At 37.8% G+C, this 23,702-nt stretch overlaps 1 protein-coding gene across 1 annotated transcript in view; it reads right to left on the reverse strand.

Annotated features, from left to right (window-relative positions):
- Window positions 1–23,702, reverse strand: part of LOC106066378 (thrombospondin type-1 domain-containing protein 7A-like) — a 259,155-nt gene that overhangs the window by 74,892 nt on the left and 160,561 nt on the right. Inside the window, exons 24-26 of the mRNA XM_056003832.1 lie at window positions 23,072–23,185; window positions 21,809–21,908; window positions 20,834–21,043 (exon numbers count right to left, since the gene is read on the reverse strand). Coding sequence (XP_055859807.1) covers window positions 20,834–21,043; window positions 21,809–21,908; window positions 23,072–23,185 — 424 coding nt within the window. The remainder of the gene's footprint in view (window positions 1–20,833; window positions 21,044–21,808; window positions 21,909–23,071; window positions 23,186–23,702) is intronic.

Below are 23,702 nucleotides of genomic sequence, written 5' to 3' on the forward strand. Positions count from 1 at the left end.
ACAAATGGCCTTGACATCATCTGCACTAAAATCTCAAGGTCTGATGACAAATTAGCGTGAGATATAATTTTAGTATTAAAAGCCTAAAGTTTATTGCATAACTTTGGATCAAATCTCCAAACAACAATAAAATCAAAGTTTGAAAAAGGCTCGACAGTGATTACAGTTTTGCAACAATAAATGGAGGTATCCAGACTTTTTGACGGCGATTGATACATGATTGGCTTACATTTCTATTTAGCACACTATTGATAGAAATATAATAACATTTAGATATATTTGAACAAAGGATGTTTCCATTGTTCATAATGACAATTATTATTATAATGCTTATTGTCGCAATGGAGGAATATAAATATTATTTAAAGTTACGTGCGCATCGACGTGTAAACGTGGAATGGTGCAAACTCATGTTGAAAGGAGAGGAGAAGCAAAAATAGAAAAATATAAACAAAGTAGTGTTCACAGTGTTAATTAAGATTAAATTATGTATTAACTATGATTTGGTCGTTTATGGTGTTGGGGTATCGCTAAAGAGTCTCATCACTTAATAAGACATAACAAAGAAGCGAGAGATTACATTGTGACACCGACACAGTGATGCCACTGTTGCGGGTTATTTAGAAAGAATTACTATTTAAGAAATAGGTTATTGAGAGGGTTTTATTAAATTATTTGAACTATTTCATTTCGGGGTGGGGGTCGGGGGGTCGGACCTCTAAACCCTACCCCACCCCTGGCTACGCCCATGCTACAAGAAAAAGTTTTTATTTCAAAAAATGGATTTAAGTCGATTAGATATTTTGATAGTTTCATTCATACTATATTTACATTTACGCATTCCGCATTCGCTTTACTTGTAGCATTATTATTTCGTTTAATCATTTCAGTGACTATATCGACAGTGATACGCGAATTAAGACACGCGGGCTACAAGTAGGTCTAATATTTCTCTAGTTTTATATAAAGATGTTTTTTTGTTTGTTTTTATTTATAATCATAAGCACCATTAAAAAAAACAGAAATTTTAGAAATATATAGATCTAGTTTTAGCAAATATTTTGTCTTATCAGTTTGTCAAATTATGTCTAGAAAGAGAACAATGTTCTCTTGAAATACTGTAATTACTGCTCGGCCATCTTACTTACTAATTGAAATACTTAAAGAAATGAAACAGTTAAAAAACATACATTTTTTTTAATCTTAAGAAGATGTTATTGCTTAAATATTTTCTAGTATTTTTTATAAGTGACTAAAATCTTGTTCTTCATTCCACCCACCGAAAGAAGTAGAGACTCAACTATTAATTACTGACATCGCCCAACCTCCAAGAAAGCATATTATAAGATAAATGCTAAACATAGGCCCACTTGCTTAAACCTAAATTGTATAATTAAAACCAAAATAGTTCATCATCTCTTATTTATTAGTTTAGTTTAAGAATGGCTTGTTATTTATTTGTCTTTACCTCCACACTAATAATATAATTTACTTATGTAAGACACTGTATTAGAACTTTGTTATGTTTTAATAAATTCTTGTATGTTATTTGAAATTTCCCTTTCTGCAATGGTTTTATCTCAAAGAATTAAAAAAAAACTTCATAATATTCATGGAAATATTGGTATTAGTTACAACGAAAAAGGAAAACTCATTCATATATTTTTCATAATAATGGACATAGCGATATGACATTGTTACTTGAGGAAATGTAAAATTGTATCGAGTGAGGTTCAAGAGATTAATGCTACTAGCGACGAGAGATTAGCGTGTAATACCAGAGTTTAAAAAATCTATTAGCGATAACTGATAAAATGAAACAAATTTGGTCAATATTGCTAGCGATGACAGATTAGCGAGTAATACAAGAAGTAAATACTACAAGCGATTACCAATAGCAATGAGATCAAAGATATCAGTGTCTCTAGCAATGACTAATAAAAATGAGATAAATGTGGTCAATGTTGCTAGCGATGACAGATTAGCGAGTAATACAAGAAGTAAATACTACAAGCGATTACCGATAGCAATAAGATCAAAGATATCAGTGTCTCTAGCAATGACTAATAAAAATGAGATAAATGTGGTCAATGTTGCTAGCGATGACCATCGGGCAAACCGATACTTTTTTCTTTTTCTTTTTTAGTTTATTTTGGAATGTTTAGGATAAATACAAAATGTTATTACTATAGGAGTAAGGAATGAGATAAGTTCTGAACCCAAATAATGTTTTCCTAGTCGACTTTTTTTTTCAACCTTTACTCAATGTGATATTTTTCTAGTTAAATACTGTAATGACCATGTTCTGTAGTGACTCTATGGTTGCGCACCAGCTCACGAGGATGGACTAAATGAACGGGGAGAGAGGAAGAGGAAGTGCGAGAAGATTGAGATTGGAACGGTTCTTGTTTTTGGTGATCTATGTTGATTAAACTTTGTATTATCTTTGTTCCCATACCTCGTTGAGTTGCCTCTTTTAAATGTTGTAACATTGGTGTCAGAAGTGGGATTATAGGCGACTCAACGAACGGGAGGTAAGTTAGTAATGGCTTCCCCTATTATGAAACAACTAGACCAACTCTTGATTAAAGAACTAAAACAAGAGCTTCGGTATCGAGGTCTAAAGCTTGGTGGTAGCAAGGAGACACTTACAGCTCGTCTCCGGCAGGCCCTGATTGAGGAAGAAGAAGACCCGGACAGTTATCAATTTGAAGTAGGGCCAAATATAACTGAACTCCTAGGTAAGATGCAGGAAAAGATGGAACTCCTAGGTAAGATGCAGGAAAAGATGGATACACTTGATATAGGGATTAGAACCATGCAGGACTAAATAGACACACTCGATTCAGGTATCAGGACTGAATTGGTATCGGTTAACCAGAAAATAACCACGATGGAGATCACGATGAACCAGAGAGTCGATGTGGTAGAAAAAGACATAGAAGAACTGAAAGTTCAAGTTAGAGAAGGGCTCAGCAAGGCGCCGGTGAGTAATACAGGATCAATGTTACCCGAAGGGCTTGTAAAGATGAATACAGGATCAATGTTACCCGAAGGGCTTGTAAAGATGAAACCCCCTGTGTTTGATGGGTCCGTCTCCTGGTCAGTCTACAGAAGACAGTTTGAGGCAGCTGCTAAGGTCAACAAATGGGGCAGCGAGGAGGAAAAAGTGACCGCTCTAGTACTGGCTCTTAGAGGAAAGGCTTCCGAAGTACTCCAATCCATTCCAAACCAGCAGGATTATGCTGCTCTCGTCCAGGCTATGGAGCTTCGATACGGGGACGAGCACTTACAGGAAGTTTATAGGGTCCAGCTGAAGACCAGACAACAGCGGGTCAATGAAACCCTACAAGAGCTAAAGACGGACATTGAACGACTTGCCCATCTGGCATACCCCACAGCAGCACAGGAGTTCCTCGAAGTAATCGTCACTGATGCCTTCATCGATGCCGTTCGAGATCCAGAGCTAAAAAAGGTTATTAGAGTTAGTGGCAAGCGTAAGGCCAGCGAAGCCCTTGTGTTCGCTCTGTCCTACGAAGCCGCTAAGAACGCATCCATCAACAGTCATCATGGTCGGAGACTGGAAGTTCAGGAAGAAGATTTAACACAAGTACTCAGACGGATGACGGAGGTTCTTGAAGAGTATAAGCCAAGCCGGTCACAGGGAGCTCATCGTACGACCAGGGTCCGTTGCTGGAACTGTGGTGAATCTGGGCATATACAAAGGATGTGTAGAAGAACACCTAATCAGCAAGAAGCGACTCAGCACAGATCAGAAACGGGTGCATGGCCTGGAGCCAATGGCTATCAGGAAAACTAACATTCGTCGGCTTCAAGGGGCAGAAACCGGCGATCCAGGAAATGGGAGCCCCTGTCAATGTCACTCCAATAGCTGTGCTGGGACAGAGTAGGAGTCTTATGGTATAAGGAAGGATTGGAATTCGGAAGTATCGGTTTCTCATAGACACTGGTGCTTCACGTTCAGTCATTCGGCCAAATGTCGCAAACAGGAATAATACTACAAATGTGAGCCTTTTCTCCCTGAAAACAGCCAGTGGAGAACTGATGCCCATAAAAGGACTGGCGGACTTAGAGTTTGAGCTCGGGTGTCAGTCATTCGTGCATGAATTTTTGATAGCAAACATAAATGATGATTGCATTTTAGGTCTAGATTTTCTACAGAAATTTGGATTTTCCATTAACATTAGCGGAGGAACTTTGTTGTATGGAAATGTGGAGATTCCTTTGTTAGTTGATAGTGAAGAAGGAAACAATCGAATAATGAAAATACTATTGACAGAGGATACAAATCTGCCTGCACAGTCCGAATCAATTATTTGGGGAAAGTTAGAGAACGGACATGAAAATTTGGGAACGGCGCTAATCGAAGGAACGGAAGACAATTACGACGGAGTGATTGTAGGGAAAACGCTGGTCATGATCGGTAAAGATCATCAGAGAGTACCTGTCAGAATCATGAACCTTGGTTTGAGGGAGAAGCATCTACGAAGGGATAGTTACATTGCTAAATGCCACACAATTGACCTAATTAAGAATTGCAACATTAACGTTTCTTTTACGCCCACTGAATCGGTCAACCCTCAAATTACCAGGCTTTTGACAGAAACCAAGGAGAACCTATCTGAAGAGCAGTATAGCAAAGCCAAAGAGTTGATAATGAAATTTGCAGACATCTTTCCATCTGATGAGTCAGAATGCGGAAGAACAGACATGGTACAACAAAGGATCGATACTGGAATAAATAGACCGATTCGGCAGCTCTCGCAAAACAACAGGAGGCTACAGACCTGATAGAACAAATGAGACAGCAAGGGATCATAGAGCCCTCTAATGGCCCTTGGTGTTCACCAATCGTCCTAGTAAAAAAAAAAGATGGATCCATGAGCACTTAATAAAGTCACGCATAAAGATAGCTATCCACTCCCAAGAATAGACGATACCTTGAATACGCTTGCTGGATCACAGATTTTTTCTACTCTTGATCTAAAGAGCGGATACTGGCAGGTGGGAAAGCATCCTGAGGATAAAGAGAAAACGGCTTTCTCTGCTGGCAACGGTCTTTGGCAGTTTACTGTGATGCCTTTTGGTCTCTGTAATGCTCCCGCCACTTTTGAAAGATTGATGGAGCGCGTTTTACAAGGACTTCATTGGAACACGTGTCTTGTATACCTGGATGACATTATAGTCACTGGTAGGATGTTTGAAGAGCATCTGGCAAATCTACATGAAGTTATTGGACGGATCAGGAATGCGGGTATGAAAATCAATCCAAAGAAGTGCTCGTTTTTCAGGAAGAGTGTCAAATATCTTGGCCACATAGTATCAGGGGACGGCATCAGCACTGATCCTGACAAGACTGAGGTAGTAAAACGTTGGCCTACACCATCCAATATTCGAGAACTAAGAAGTTTTTTAGGACTCTGTACGTACTCTAGACGGTTTGTGCCAAATTTCTCCAATATATGTGCACCCCTTCATCGATTGACAGAACAAAAGAGGTCATTCAACTGGACACAGGAGTGTCAAGAGTCCTTTGAAATGGTAAAAGACACACTTGTCTCATCCTCCATACTTGCCTATCCGATACCAGGCATGACGTTCATTTTGGATACGGATGCAAGCAATACCGGAATAGGCGCCGTCCTTTCCCAAAAGATTGATGGAACGGAACGAGTCATCGCTTACTTCAGTCGAAGTTTGTCAAAGGCTGAAAGGAACTACTGTGTCACAAGACGTGAACTCCTGGTCGCCGTCGATGCAATAAAACATTTTCATAAGTACCTTTATGGGCAGAAATTTATTTTAAGGACAGATCACGCAGCAATACAATGGCTTCTTTCTTCTAAGTGCCCTGAAGGTCAGGTCGCTAGGTGGATCGAACGTCTGCAAACCTATGAATTTGAAATTCACCATCGAAAAGGACTAATTCATCAGAATGCTGATGCGCTATCTCGACGACCTTGCAAAACAGAATGCAAACATTGTAAGAAAGCTGAGGAAAAGGAAGAGATAATCGATTGTCAACGTTTGGACCTGAATGTTTTAGGACCTTGGTCTGATGAGAATATCCGAGAGGATCAGCTGAAAGATGAGGATCTGGCAATCGTTCTTGTTTGGAAGGAGAAGGGACAACGGCCAGATTGGCAACACATTGCTGAAAAAGGGGTTGCCATGAAGGCGTACTGGGCACAATGGGACTCAATGGTAGTGGAAAACGGTGTTCTTAAGCGAATGTGGGAATCTACTGATGGTACATCAACACGATTACAAATAGTTCTCCCAAAAGTTAGAATCCAAGAAGTACTCCAGGAGTCGCACAATGGTTCCACGGGTGGTCACTTGGGTATTAACAAGACGTTGGAGAAAGTGAGACAAAGGTTTTATTGGTGTCGGTACAAGGAAGACGTAGAGGATTGGTGCAGAAGATGTGATCGATGTGCAGCAACCAAAGGCCCGCAACGTCGAACAAGGGGACCCCTACAACACTACAACGTAGGTGTTCCATTCGAAAGAATCGCACTGGATATAGCTGGCCCGTTTCCTGAGACACTAAAAGGCAACAGATATATTCTAGTAATAATGGACTATTTTAGTAAATGGCCTGAGGCTTTCGCGATACCAAACCAAGAAACCACAACAATAGTCGATATTTTAGTGGAACACTGGATTAGCCGCTTCGGTGTACCTATGGAACTACATTCAGATCAAGGACGCAACTTTGAATCCAAGCTATTCCAGGAGATTTGTAAAATCTTAAAAATTGAAAAGACTCGAACAACGCCACTTCGCCCTCAGTCAGACGGGATGGTGGAACGCTTTAATCGCACATTGATACAACACTTGACTAAGATGACAGTAGAACAGCAAAACAATTGGGATGACTACATTCCTCTATTCCTCATGTCTTATAGAGGAGCCGTTCATGCAACCACTGGTTATACGCCAGTCAAATTATTATTTGGTCGGGAACTTCGGCTGCCAGCAGACCTCTTATTCGTGTTACCAGGAGAAAAACAAACGACAGCTAGCGAATACGTAACATAACTTAGGGGGAGACTTGAGAGGGTTCGTGCACTTGCACGGAGTAGGATAAAAGACAGTAGCGACCTCATGAAGACCAGATATGATAGAAGAGCCAATTCTACGGGGTTTGTAGAGCATGATCTCGTTTGGCTGTACAACCCAAAGAGAAGGAAGGGAAGATCGCCAAAATTACAAAAGGATTGGGAAGGTCCGTATCGGATTGTGAAGAGAATCAACGACGTGGTATACCGTATCCAGAGGGGTCCTCGAACTAAATGCAAGGTGGTACACGTCGATCGGTTGTATCGGTACTGTGGAGAGGAGAGAGGAACAGAGTCAGTTCGGGACGAACAGACATAAGAAGGGGGCAGTGTAATGACCATGTTCTGTAGTGACTCTATGGTTGCGCACCAGCGCACGAGGATGGACTAAATGAACGGGGAGAGAGGAAGAGGAAGTGCGAGAAGATTGAGATTGGAACGGTTCTTGTTTTTGGTGATCTATGTTGATTAAACTTTGTATTATCTTTGTTCCCATACCTCGTTGAGTTGCCTCCTTTAAATTGTTGTAACAATACATTTTGGTCTTTGTGCTAACCACATCAACCCCTCGTTAACCGTACGCCACAGAAACAAATGGCCTTGACATCATCTGCACTAAAATCTCAAGGTCTGATGACAAATTAGCGTGAGATATAATTTTAATATTAAAAGGCTAAAGTTTATTGCATAACTTTGGATCAAATCTCCAAACAACAATAAAATCAAAGTTTGAAAAAGGCTCGACAGTTATAACAGTTTTGCAACAATCAATGGAGGTATCCGGACTTTTTGACGGCGATTGATAGGGGAAGGTGGGGCTAGTTGTCACAGTTTTCAGATTTTGATGTTTTAAACATATTTAGAATTCATTGATTCTCACCGAACTTAACATGCTGTAACTTAAACATTCAGACAACATTCAGACAACAATTAGAGTAAATGAAATAAACTTTATCTCTTTATTTATCAAAGTTATACAACAAAAAAGTGGCTGGGTTGAGGTTGTGACAATTTGCCCCACACCGAGGTAAGTTGACACAGGCATGGGGTAAAATGTCACACATCTAAATAATCACCATATCTTGCTATGTCTAAAAGAAATAGCATATTAAGTCAAGACTTTGTTCTTGTAGTAGTTTCCTTGACTGGCCGTCGTGAAATAATGATATATATGTGAAGGTTCTGAAAAGTTTAGGACCTAACAAGTAAAGCTGTAGGTTTTTCTTCAAAATAATGTTTATTTTTTCTATATAATATTTGTAAAATATCTGTTCACTTTTTTCAGCAATGCAACCACTTCCAACCTATCTAAATAGTAGGACTAGGTAACTTCTTTCCTAAAATAAATGTTGCGCTAGGAGAACATCTTTTCTGTATGTTGATGCTGGCATAACCTTTGTAAACAGCATTATTTAAAGAGAAAGTCGCTTAATACTATTTAGGTATCTATTAGGTATCACCATAAAAAGGAATCAATAAAACAAATAATTATTAATAAACAAATATTAATATTAAAATTTGTTCTCAAAATGCTTAATCTTCATTGGGGCAAATTGTCACACCTGTGTGACAACTTGCCCCACAACAATTTTCAGAACATTTATTTTAATAACATTTTATTGGGTCGAGCTTTTTGAAAAAAACTAATTTCAATGTGTAACTAATACACAGAGATATGAAACAGTGTAATGTTAGACAATCATCTCAACATTATAAGTGTTTTTCAACAAAATTACACAAAAATAAAATTCCACTTTCCGAACAGTCAAAAACAATGAATCGTGATAATTTTAAAATGCGAAAAGGTATCGACTTCATTTTATAACTATTTGTAAATGTTTCCGTAAACATCTCAGCTGTAGTTTCACATTTTTGATAGCGCATGACATTATATCGATATAGTGTTTGTGACAACTTACCCTTGTGACATTTCACCCCACCTTCCCCTACATGATTGACTTACATTTCTATTTAGCACACTATTGATAGAAATATAATAACATTTAGATATATTTTAACAAAGGATGTTTCCATTGTTCATTATGACAATTATTATTATAATGCTTATTGTCGCAATGGAGGAATATAAATATTATTGCTGTAACTCTGCCTACAGCGAGCCCAAAGAACCTCAACGAAAGTGATAGGTAAAAACAGCAATTTAATTATAGACTAATAGTCGGATAACAATTACACATTCGAATAATAACAACACTTGTTTACATCAGCCATCTTTTGACTCCCACACTTATTTCCTGTCTCTGTCCCGTGTCTCATGGTGCGCAGTCTCACACCTAATGACAACGTGCAATGTAGAGTCATAACACTGCCCCCTCCTTAGTTATGTTCGTCCCGAACATGACCAGATTTTCGACAGGGCAGTGGAATTGTCAGTGCAGATGAAGTTCTGGCAAGAAAGTTATAGTTCCACTGGAGGCCAGGCTATAAAACACACAGTCATTTCCCGCTATCTCCAGAAGGTAGGCCTTTCTACACATGTCCATTAACCACATTATCAGTGTCCAGTTTCCGCTGAAATTGATTCATCTTTTACTCTGCTTTGTGAAGGCAGACGTACACACGTTTGTCAAGTACAGACCTGTTGATGGTTTTTCTGGTATTTGTATTGTTCATTCGAGGTGCCGCCCGTACAGTTCTTATTAAATTTCTGTCTGCAGTTAGTACAGGTAGATAAACAGGAGTATTGGACGCAGACCCAACGTTGTCTGATTTGGTCATGCCCATTGAAGCACTCATATCACGGACATCGAAAGCAATAGTTTCACTCTGCCTGTAGGTCAATCCTCTAGTTTCTTCATCTAGCGTTTTCTTTTCGGGTCTGCGCTTATCGTTAAAAAGGTTGCCACTTTCTTTATCTTGAAAGCTAGACGCATCTGATTTGTCATTATGATCATCGACGGCGCTGCCACCACCAACACTTTCCTTGTAACTACCCGTATAGCCACAACAATGATTGGTTGATGTTGCAATCTCCGCTCTTCTAGGATGTAGCTGGCCTTCCAGTTTGTTCCACTTCAGTTTGTCCCTTTTATGATACCTGTTTACTGACAGATTATACCATTTTGGTATGGTCGTATGTTCGATTCGTTTCACCTGAATGCCTTCCACACCATCATCAAGCAATGGGAACTCTATGTGTCCATATTGTACAGTTCCACTTCCAATGTTTAGAGATAAACCGAATTCCTGCATAAAATCCAGACCAAGGATGCAGTCGTCGACAACATTGGCGATCAGAAAATCATGACTAAATGGTTGACTTCCTATTTCAAAATTAAGCCGTACCTGTCCTAGTATAAGTAACAGTTCGCCACCTGCCGTTTTAAGAGTGTAGCCATTCACTCGTATTATTTCCCGATCACCAATCAGACTGGGTCCAACTATCGACCGCGTAGCCCCTGTGTCCAAGAGGAACCTATAAGAACCAGCGCCAATCTTTCCCTGCACTCTCAAGGTTCTGCTTTGTTCTAACACTCTGAAAGGAGTCTTCATTCTCGGAGTTCCGATTTCCTGGGCTGCCCGTTCTTGCTCCCTAAACCCGTGGAATCGTAGCGTTTGACGTTCTGATGTACGGCCTTGGCCTTGGAACAACATGTTACAATCCCTCCGTGCATGACCTGGAGTGTTACAATTCCAACAACGAAAAGTCTTTCTACTACGCCTTGAGGTCTGATAATGTTCCCGTTCATTTAAAGCCTTTTCCACCATTCTTCGAATCAGCCTCGGCAGATCCTCCTCTTCCGCCACATTTAACGTCCGACAATAGTGTATGCTCCTCGCTGAAACTTCGGCCGCCTCGTAGGACAGGGCATAGATGAGGGCTTCGTTGATTTTCCGTTTTCCGCTTATTCGGACGGCCTTCTTAAGTTCCGAATCTCGCATTCCATCTATGAAAGCATCTGTGATCAGAACATCCAAAAGTTCCTGTGTTGCCGATGGGTAGGCAAGACGGGCGAGACGTTCTACGTCTGCTGCTAATTCCTTTAATGTCTCTCCGCTCTTCTGTTGTCGATTCTTTAATTGCATCCTGAAAACTTCCTGCAGGTGTTCATTGCCGTATCGTAGTTCCATTGTTTTGACCATGGCATCGTAGTTCGTCCGATCCGTCATAGTCTGTAACAATTCGGCTGCCTTTCCTCTGAGTGCCAACATAAGACCAGTTGCTTTCTCTGCTTGAGTATCCCATCTGTTGATTGCGCCGCCGCCTCGAATTGTAATCGATACACCGACCAAGACACAGAGCCGTCAAACACCGGTGATTTAATCTTCCCCGTCATTTCAGTCACAGTGGCACCCGCATCTTGTTTCTTTTGCAGCTCCGCCTTCATTTCATTTCGTAATTGTTGAATTTTAGAATCAACATCTTCTACCATCCGCGACCGGAGCTCAGTTATCTCATCTCTTAATTGTTGTTTGTAATCGTCCATATCCTTTTTCAATCCAAACACAACGGATTCTATAGAGCTAAGTTTATTACCTAATTCATTTTTAAGTTCATCCTTCACCAATTTCAGATCTTCCTTTATATGCTCTTTCATCGATTTCCAAATCTCCGCCGTATCGGGTTCTATTTCAAATAAATAGGTGTCCGGATCCTGTTCATCATCTATGATGCTTTGCTTCAGACGCTCCGTGAGCGCCTCTTTGTTGCCGCTTACCTTCAGCTCTCTGCATCTGAGTTCTCGTCTAAGTTCTATCAATGAAAGCTGACCAAGTGTTTTCGTTGACGCCATCCAGAATCTTTCTTACGTTGGCCTACCAAAATTTACGTTGGGTTATCCGAGAAAAAAATGTTGTAACGGTCGTGTACAATGACCTTGTTCCCACTTTCGTTGAGAATCCCACTTCTGATACCAATTGCTATAACTCTGCCTACAGCGAGCCCAAAGAACCTCAACGAAAGTGATAGGTAAAAACAGCAATTTAATAATTTGACTCCCACACTTATTTCCTGTCTCTGTCCCGTGTCTCATGGTGCGCAGTCTCACACCTAATGACAACGTGCAATGTAGAGTCATAACATTATTTAAAGTTACGTGCGCATCGACGTGTAAACGTGGAATGGTGCAAACTCATGTTGAAAGTAGAGGAGAACCAAAAATAGAAAAATATAAACAAAGTAGTGTTCACAGTGTTAATTAAGATTAAATTATGTATTAACCCTACCCCACCCTGGCTACGCCCATGCTACAAGCAAAAGTTTTTATTTCAAAAAATGGATTTAAGTCGATTAGATATTTTGATAGTTCCATTCATACTATATTTACATTTACGCATTCCGCATTCTCTTTACTTATAGCATTATTATTTCGTTTAATTATTTCAGTGACTATATCGACAGTGATACGCGAATTAAGACACGCGGGATACAAGTCTAGTTTTTATATAAAGATGTTTTTTTTTTGTTTTTTGTTTTTATTTATAATCATAAGCACCATTAAAAAAACAGAAGTTTTAGAAATATATAGATCTAGTTTTAGCAAATATTTTGTAACAACTCCTAATCAAATTATGTCTTGAGAGAGAACATTGTTCTCTTGAAATACTGTAATTACTGCTCGGCAATCTTACTTACTAATTGAAATACTTAAAGAAATGGAACAGTTAAAAAAACAAATTTTTTATCTTAAGAAGACTTATTTCTTAAATATTTGCTAATTTTATTTATAAGTGACTAAAATCTTGTTCTTCATTCCACCCACCGAAAGAACTAGAGACTCAACTATTAATTACTGACATCGCCCAACCTCCAAGAAAGCATATTATAAGATAAATGCTAAACATAGGCCCACTTGCTTAAACCAAAAATTGTATAATTAAAACCAAAATAGTTCATCATCTCTTATTTATTAGTTTAGTTTAAGAATGGCTTGTTATTTATTTGTCTTTACCTCCACACTAATAATATAATTTACATATGTAAGACACTGTATTAGAACTTTGTTATGTTTTAATAAATTCTTGTATGTTATTTGAAATTTCCCTTTCTGCAATGGTTTTATCTCAAAGAATTAAAAATAAACTTTTTAATAATCATGGAAATATTGGTATTAGTTACAAAGAAAAATGAAAACTCATTCATATATATTTCATAAGAATGGACATAGCGATATGACATTGTTACTAGAGGAAATGTAAAATTGTATCGAGTGAGGTTCAAGAGATAAATGCTACTAGCGACGAGAGATTAGCGTGTAATACCAGAGTTAAAAAAATCTATTAGCGATAACTGATAAAATGAAACAAATGTGGTCAATATTGCTAGCGATGACAGATTAGCGAGTAATACAAGAAGTAAATACTACAAGCGATTACCGATAGCAATAAGATCAAAGATATCAGTGTCTCTAGCAATGACTAATAAAAATGAGATAAATGTGGTCAATGTTGCTAGCGATGACCGATAGAAATGAGAAAAAATGTGGTCAATGTTGCTAGCGATGACCGATAGAAATGAGAAAAAATGTGGTCAATGTTGCTTGCGATGACAGAATAGCGTGTAGTGCAAGAAGAAAATGTTACTTGCGGTAACCGATATAAACGAGGTAAATGTGGTCAATCTTGTTAGCAATGACCGATATAAATGAGAAAAATGTGGTGGTCAATGTTGATAGCGATGACCGACAGAAATGAAATAAAATGGGGTCAATGTAACTTGCGATAACAGATTAGCGTTTAATATAAGAAGTAAATGCTACTAGCAATGACTCATAGCAATGAGATGAAATAGATTATTTTTACAAAAGGGTTTTACATTTTTTACATAGCGTCATTACTTCCCTTTCCAGATCTTGAGACCTATAGGGCAGATGATGTAAAGGTCATCTGTTTCTGTGGCACACAGTTTACGAGGACGCGACGCGGTTAGCACAACGACAAACCGCTTTTACTTTTACTCAACTAATGTCCAGTACCCTTATAGCTAGGTGGACTCAGAGGAGATTCCAAAATTCAAAACCCCAGTCGTCAACGAGATTTGAACCAAAGACCCTGGTTCGGAAGCCAAGTGTTTTACCTCTCAGCCACCGAGCCTCCTCGCATATATAATTATAATAATAATAATAATATAAGAAGGGGTATATACCAGGGTGACTCCCCTCTGGTTCTGCCTAGCTATTAACCCACTATCTAAATTACTCCATTTGTACTACAAACGGTTTTAGGGTTGACACTAAATGTACAAAGTCTGTGTCTCACCTGTTATACATGGATGATTTAAAGCTATATGCAGAGAACGATCAAAAGTTACACACCGTAATAAAAACGGTAAAACGCTTCAGTGACGATATCTGCATGTCTTTTGGCTTGGATAAGTGTGGTATCATAAGCATAAAAAAGGGCGAGGCAGCCAACACTAACTTTGCATTTGAAGGCATCGAAGAACTGAACTCTGCCTCCCTTTATAAATATCTTGGAATAAACCAGAATTCCACGATAAACCATAAAAAATTAAAAGAAGACTTTCTTGGCAAATACAAGCAGAGAGTAAATAACATTCTCAACACAAAACTGTATGTCAGTAATCTCATCACGGCAACAAATAATAGCTGGGCCGTCCCAGTGCTCCTCTACACACTTAGTGTCATCAAATGGACAGATACCGACCTACCTGAAATTAACAGACTCACGAGGAAATTATTAACCAAATTCCGATGTTTACACCCCAAGTCCTCCACCATAAGGCTATACCTGCCCCGGAAGGATGGAGGCCGTGGATTGCAGAACATCTTCAAACTGTGTAAGACGCAAGTTTCCAAAATACGATCAAAACTGCTCGCCTCCAGCAATGAACTAGTTTCCTTCCTACGCAAATATGACTATGATGCAACCCCTCTGAACCTAAATAATGTTGATGTTAATGTCGGTTTGTACGACGTCGGGCGTGAGATTCGCCAAAGGGAAGAAAAAACACTCCACGGAAAATTCCCAGCTTTATTACATGGGGACAACATTGACAAAAAAAGGCCGTTTCTTTAGCATGGCTAAAAGCAGGTCATCTCTAACCTGAAACTGAAGGCAGAGTAATCAGGACAAAAAATTACGAGAAACATATCCAAAAACTCAATATTGTAGACAAATGCCGAAAATGTGGAAATGTGGGCGAGTCAATTGAACACATAATGGCGGGATGTTCAGCCCTATCGGAATCTACCTACCTAGGTCGCCATAACCAAGTTGCAAAACTAATACACCAGCACTTGGCTTTGACACACAATTTGATCGGTAAGGATACTCCTCCTTATTACTAATACTCACCACAAGAGACGAGTCTACGGATCATCTACTGTACTGGAATAGGTTTATTTTGACTGACAAAACGGTAGATTTTAATCGCCCTGATTTGCTGCTCATCGACAAACAAGAAAAAGCCGCTACCATTATTGACATCGCCGTACCACTGTCTCATAATTTCAAAAAAAAAACAGAGCTGGAAAAACAACGAAAATATGGGAACCTTGGCTTGGAGATTAACCGTTTATGGAAGTTATCTAAAACAACAATATACCCCATTGTCATATCAACCGAGGGAATAATAACAACTGACCTCACAGATACCTTCAAGGCCCTTGTCATTCCTAGGAACATTCTCGATGTCTGTCAGAGGGCGGTACCTCTGCAGACCTGACACATCACCAGAAGATTCCTCGGTGGAAACTGATAAAGGAACTACGATGAATTTTGTTTCCCTTTAACGAAACTCGACCCTGGCTTCGCCAGAGAATGAATTCTCGCTCTTTTATAATAATAATAATAATAATAATAATAATAATAATAATAATAATAATAATCTTTATTGTCCCTATGGAAATTTGCCTTATAATTTGTGCATTACCTGTGCATTGACCTCTTTTATCTTATTTCTATCGGTCATCGCTAGTAGCACTTACCTCTTACATCTCGCTCTATACAATATTACATTTCCTTATGTAACAATCATTCGTCTATGTCTATATTAATACATATATTTGAATATTTCATTTTTTTTACCTAATACTTTTTTTTCTTCTTCTAGCTATCTTTTTGCTGCGGAGCTGTGAGTTGTTGTTTTTTTTCGACGACTGTTTGCAAGGAAAATAAAGTGCCCTTCTCTTCAGTTGTTTAGCAAGTGACATTAATTAAGCTAATATAGAAGCATAAATATCTTCATTAGATACAAAAGATGTATGCGGTGAGCCGTTCTATTTCTTTACATAGTTTAACTCTTTCCCTCCGTTATTATTTGTCAACATGGCCACATTTTTCTCATTACTATTTCACTACCCTGATGAAGCTTCAATAGCTTTGTCGTTTGTTATCAGAAAATGTTTTATTTGGTCTAGAAATAAAGTGGAATGCATGCTCTTTTTTTTATATAACTCAAAGTCAAGTTAAAAAAGTAAACATAAATTTAATTGGGTCAAATCAACGATGGTATCGTCGATTAGGAAAGAGTTAATTACTTAGAATGGCTCATATGAATTACGTTAATGGTGATGATAGATGACCGATCAGTATTTAAAGTGTATTGGAGAGAACACTTTCGATATAGTGTTATAATTCAATTTCTAAATATAAGAAACGTTTAAAATGTATCTCTATATTTGCAAAATGTATGTTATTTTTATAGTTTGTTTAATTCGTAATATTTTATGAAGAAAAAAAAACAATGTGTCTTTGCATGTGTTTCCAAGGTGACGGTGAGAAAACGTTAATGATTGTTTGGTGGCTGTGCTTGAGTATGATGAAATTACAATAAGGTCTAGCGTCTTGCATATTTAAAACGGCAGACGATTCAGAGACATGAAAGAATAAAGACGTGTCTTTTCGTTGTGAGCTAGATTTTCGTTTAAGTAACACCGCCATTTCTTCGACTCTATGAAAACAATTCTTGACCCCAAATCTATGTAGTTCATATTAATGCCATTAGTGAAAGGCTCAAAGTCTTATTTTTCGATTTGTTTCTACGGATGTTTACAAATGTGTAATGATGTGTGTCACCTACATTTAATTACTTGTGCCGGTTATATATACTGATGTGTGCCGACTATATTAACCGATATGTTTCGCTTATATGTACTGATGTTTGCCACATATATGTTCTGATGTGTGCTGCCTATTTGTCCTAATGTGTGCAGCCTATATGTTCTGACGTGTGTCACCCATTGGCCTGATGTGTGTCACCTATATAATCACTGATGCTGGTTTTGTCTTAACGCTTAAAACATTTTGATACCATGGAAAGGAAAAAAAAAATCCTCCTCCAAATTGCTAATTATGATTCATTTCTGTTTTTACAAGTTTCACACTCCCCCCCCCCTCCCTACCCACTTGGCCCCTTCAGGATGTCGACTGACACAGTCTTATAGGATACTGGGAACTTTCTTAATGTTTTCCACTCTGCGCTTCTAAAGGTTTGATAATGAGCCAATGAAATTCAGCGAAATATGAAAAAAAAAAACAACTTTTATAAAACAAAGCTTATCTAAGGAAAAGAACAGCAAAATTACTGCAAGACCTCAATACTGCAGTAATAATCTTCCTTCACAAAATTAATTACCACTAATTGGCTTGTTATGTTTAGATCAAGGTACACTTAAAGGAAAAAAAAATGTTTCCAGTCTGTTGTAAATGGTGCTTAACTTTGGCTGTGGATTCATTATTTCAGCTAATTGATATTTTAGCTAAGGTACTCTATTCTACAATTCAAGTTAAATTAATTAAATTATACAATAAATATTTTGTAAAATTTTTATTTTCTATATCTAATTTTCCATGCTTTTAGCAAACCCATTAGGCATGGTCCAAATTCTTTCGTAAACTAGTTAGGAGACAATGGTATCTGGGAGAAGGTTTTCCTAGCTGCATTTAGAGGCTCAGCAAAAAACAACTCTGCTCGATTCGAACTTAAACCTCTCTGTTAAGAGGCCAAGCCGTAGCCAAGTTTTTTGCCTCTCCGCCACACATTCCACATTTTCTAAATTGCATTTGTGTTTTGCGGACTGCGTTTTACACTCAAGTGTTAATGTCAATCTACATTTAGAACTACTGTTATATCACGGACCGGACAATGTACATACTATTATTATTAGTGCAAAGCGACAAGCCAGGAAAATATTGTGACTGAATCCGTCTGTGACTGTCTATTTATTTATTGCAAGTGTTCTGGTTCTCCTTCGTAATCAATAGTTACCTTCCGACTTCAGCTTAACAGACATTATTATTATCTAGTGTGTTGATTTTTCACGCAAAATATTTCTGAATTATAAGTTACGTTTATTAACTTTAAAAGGCGAAATGTTTCATGCAGGACAATTAAAATACAGTATGTAATTAGTGAAAATCAATAGTACATTCCTACGTAGGTACTATGTTTAGTATCAACTCTAAGGCTTACTGCGTTAGAGGCGCACGCAAATGTGATGTGGCATGGTATATAAAGGCTCAGCGCCCCGCATATGACACTAGCCGAGGGGCCCCCGCGCAGAGCAAAGGCCGCCCGTACGCAAAACTACTCTTCCCACGAGACACAGGACAGAGCCTAATACCAAATGCGACAATCTCTTGCCATTAGGTGAAACAAATAGGGAGACCTTTGTAACTGAATTGTTTTTGGGGGGTAGGGGGAGCCAAATTAGGAGGAGAGGGGGAGAGAAATGGAACAGCAAATCCAGGGGACTGCACTCTTAAAAAATCATTTAAGAAATAGAATAGTTCAAATCAATATTGCACTGACGTATGTGCGCGCACGGAGAAAATTAAAACACATAAAAAAACAACATTTTTAAGATTTATTGCTAGTTTGTAAAAAAAAAAATATATTAAAAATACACGTATTCAACGCTCGCACACACAGATACACTCACAGACGCATATCGTCTGCTAGAGTTATTTCCGATCAAGTAAAATAAAAACTGGGACTGTCGTTGAGAAGAGAAGACGCAAGAAACAATAATAGCAAAATAAAAAATAAAATCTACACAATCTCTTTCGTAAACTAGTTGGGAGGGTAGGGAAGATGGTTTCCGTGCTGCCCTTAGGTGTGTGTATATATATATATATATATATATATATATATATATATATATATATATATATATATTATATATATAATACGTCTATATTCCTGTTTTGTTTCGTTAACATGCGAATTATTGATACATTTTTAAAAAATCAATCTAAAAGTAGATCTATACCATCACATTATTCACCACTTTCTCGGAATAGGTGGAAACGATACGGTGTTAGTGGAAGTTGGCTATTTTAGTAGTAAAAATTACCTTCTAAGTTCTAAGACTAGTTGTTATGGAGTGTGTGTGTGTGTGTTTCCAAGGTGATTATTAAGAAAGGGAGCATTCATTGTTAGTCTTGTAGAATGATGTAAGATAAGCGGCTCTTTCTTAATCTACGTTAAGAACGAAAGATGACTCCAGGACGTCAGATTGTAAAGACGTGTTTTTATGATGGCATTTTTTTTAGCACGCGGCCTTCTATTTATTTATAGACCATTTACTACGAATCACAAAAAGGGGGATAATTTTGAGAAATAGATTTTGAAAATAAAATAAATCAAAGAAATGTATTTATCTATTTAAACACAGCCAACCTTAGTTCTTAATATGCAATTAAAGAGTTCACAATAATAGAAATATAGTTCAATAAATGTTTTACATCAGACTCCACTAGCACGACAATACTTAACCAGTACATTATCGTTATTCATCCAACTCAACTACTATTCATAAGCAGAATATCCGTTCTATTATCACTGCCCATCAACAATCTCCGTACATAGACAAACCACATCTATTGTGACTAATATTATAATGAATTATAAAACTTAAAATCCGACCAAAACTTTTTAATTGCAGTAGTTCACGTCCTCGTTGTTGTGACTAACAATAATAACGCTAGTACTATACCTCCACGTAGTCTATACCTGCACGTAGTCTATACCTGCACGTAGTCTGTCTTTTCTATTTTCTTTTTTTATTACTATACCTGCACGTAGTCTATACCTGCACGTAGTCTGTCTTTTCTATTTTCTTTTTTTTTTTTTTATTACTATTCCTCCACGTAGTCTATACCTGTACGTAGTCTGTCTTTTCTATTTTCTTTTTTTATTACTATACTTCCACGTAGTCTATACTTGCACGTAGTCTGTCTTTCCTATTTTTTTTTATTGCTATACCTCCACGTAGTCTGTCTATAATTCCACGTAGTCTGTCTATACTTCCACGTAGTCTATACCTGCACGCACTCTGTCTTTTCTATTTTCTTTTTTTATTACTATACCTCCACGTAGTCTGTCTATGCTTCCACGTAGTCTGTCTATACTTCCACGTAGTCTATACCTGCACGCACTCTGTCTTTTCTATTTTCTTTTTTTATTACTATACTTCCACGTAGTCTGTCTATGCCTCCACGAAGTCTATCTTCTCTGCTTTCGATGTTATTATTTTACCTCCACGTAGTCTATCTATGCCTGCACATAGTTATATGTGCCTCTGCTTAGTTTATCAAAACAACCATTTAGTCTGTCTGTACCTCCACGTAGTCTATCAATCCATCACGTAGTCTATCTATACCACGTATTCTATCCATACATCCACGCAGTTTATCTATGCCTCCACGTAGTCTATGCCTCCGAGTAGTCTATCTATACATCCACTATTATCTACTTTTGATTTTATTAATAAGTGTCCATTTGACCTTTTACAATATAAGCTCCTATCTAGCAACATACTCACCCTCTACCTGTAGTCCGTCATACGTTCGCTCACACACGACCCTCCTACGTCCAGTCTGCACATCCCATTCTCCAGCTGACCACTTGAAGAGGGTACACTGTGAGGCCTCACAGGGCCGGTCCTCCCACATAGTCGTATTGCACGGGGGGTTAGAAGGCATCGGGTGGGCTAATATAGCCCTGGACCTCGCCTGAACACCCTGCCTGAATCCTAAACAAACAAACAATATATATATATATATATATATATATATATATATATATATATATATATATATATATATATATATATATATATATATACATATGATTATCATATCTCAATCAGTTAAAGTGTGACTGAATGTAGCATGTAATCAGGGCCGGCCTTAGACCGATTTGACGGATTGCTCCGATTGGGCGCCGCGCCTTGCATCGGACCCTCAATTTATATTAAGCATTACCACTTTTAGTTACGGGTCTAGTCACAGGCTTTTAAAGATGTAGGACCTAAAGGGTTAACATATTTAGTGTAAACCTATTGCACGATTGGCGTCACTCTAATTAACAACCCATTGACACTTATTGCGTTTGAGATAATTCCATATGAGAGATATACGGTTGTTTTTTTCTTTTCAATTAATGTGATCGATTTTGTAGCTAGGATACTGAAACACAGAAACAGAAATAAGGCCTGGCTTATTGATAAATAATTAAATAAGGCCTGGCCTATTGATAAATCATTAAATAAGGCCTGGCCTATTGATAAATCATTAAATAAGGCCTGCCTATTGATAAATCATTAAATAAGGCCTGGCCTATTGATAAATCATTAAATAAGGCCTGGCCTATTGATAAATCATTAAATAAGGCCTGGCCTATTGATAAATCATTAAATAAGGCCTGGCCTATTGATAAATCATTAAATAAGGCCTGGCCTATTGATAAATCATTAAATAAGCCCTGGCCTATTGATAAATCATTAAAGCCAAGTTACTTTGTTCAAAGTCCTCACAGCTGATAAAACAATGTGACCAGGATGACCACTCGGACAGGAAGCACTCCCCTGGACAAGGCACATGGCATGGACGGATAGTCTGAAAAAAAAAAAAGCAACAACAACAAAAAGAAGTTGATTAACCGAGTCAATAGAATAGCTATTTTATTAAGAGCGACTTTTTAAAAATCATTATGCAAAAAAACAAATATTTAAAAAAATCCGAGATCTTCTACAGCTTAAAATTTGACCTTAAAAACATGCCTTCTTAGAAATTTAGACTTATATTTCAGTTGCATAGCTTAAACGTTGTAAGTCAATTAATATTTGTGTGTGTGTGTTTGTGTGTGTTTGTATCTTGCATTGCCAACTAGGCCTTCAACTGTCCGAAGAAAAATCTGGCACAAAATTCGCAATGGGTTAGTTATTCCCAAGTTCTGGAAAATGTGGGAATTCTAGGGAGAAACTAAACACTCGTATGGATATTCTGCATTAGACTTAAAGGCTAGGACTGTTTGTGTACAAAATATAGGACTCAAAGGGAAATGGGATGTAATGATAGGTATCAATTTGGTTTAGAAAGTCTGGCGATGTTTATCTAATGAATGTTAAATATTCGAAAACTAACACATTATTTACTTTTTTCAACATTCACGTAGGGCGCCTGAGTGAAGACTGGGATTTTAATTTCGGCAACTTTGGGCGCCTCTGGGTCCACCCAGGTCTAATGGGTACCTGGCATAAGTTGAGGAAAAGGGTTAGTCGTTGTGCTGGCCACATGACACCCTCGTTAACCGTAGGCCACTAGGTCTGAAAGGGGAACTTAATTTTTTTTCAAGCATATGCTAAATATTTTATTTTAAAAAAGGCAGGATGGCATGAGTCGACTGAATGGTGTCGGGTTCAGAACCTGCCCGCTGTCATCTCCCGTCGTCATGTGGGAGGTAAAACAAAGAGTGGGTTTCTATACCAGAATGCAAATCCATGCCCCTATGTTGCAAGGTCAATATTTTCGTTTTCAGTACTGTGACCTATCATTCCTTTAAAAGTAACCGGCTTCTCAAAATACAATCGGACCCCACAACCATCATAGGAAATGAGATTTCGCTAATATTCCACCAAGAATGATGAGATTACAATTTATGTCTCCATGTGTTTATCATGAGCTGTGCCTTAATCTAAAGCGAAGTAACCGAGAATATCCAAAATCGTCATAGTTGTTTCCCTTTTCTTCTAAACATGTACATGAGATCCCCGTCTTACCTGTGTCACTAATTTTTCTAAATCTTTTGAGCACATGGATGTGTTGACCCTTCGATTGTAGTCACTGAGGCACGAGACATTTCTTTCTTGGACACCCATTCCACAGAAGTTCATCTGAAACGTAAAGACATACGGAAGACACATAATAGACATGTAGTAGACACATAGTAAACATATAGAAGACACAAGGTAGACACATAAATGGCACATAGTAGATACATATTAAATATAGATGACACATAGTAGATACATACTAAACATAGATGACACATAGTAGATACATACTAAACAGATAGATGACACATAGTGGATACATACTAAACATAGATGACACATAGTAGATACATACTAAACATAGATGACACATGGTAGATACATACTAAACAGATACATGACACATAGTAGATACATACTAAACATAGATGACACATAGTAGATACATAGAAGATACATACTAAACATAGATGACACATAGTAGATACATACTAAATATAGATGACACATAGTAGATACATACTAAACATAGATGACACATAGTAGATACATACTAAACAGATAGATGACACATAGTAGATACATACTAAACATAGATGACACATAGTAGATACATACTAAACATAGATGACACATA

Source organism: Biomphalaria glabrata, chromosome 11 (assembly GCF_947242115.1).
Source record: "Biomphalaria glabrata chromosome 11, xgBioGlab47.1, whole genome shotgun sequence".
NCBI lineage: Eukaryota > Metazoa > Mollusca > Gastropoda > Planorbidae > Biomphalaria > Biomphalaria glabrata.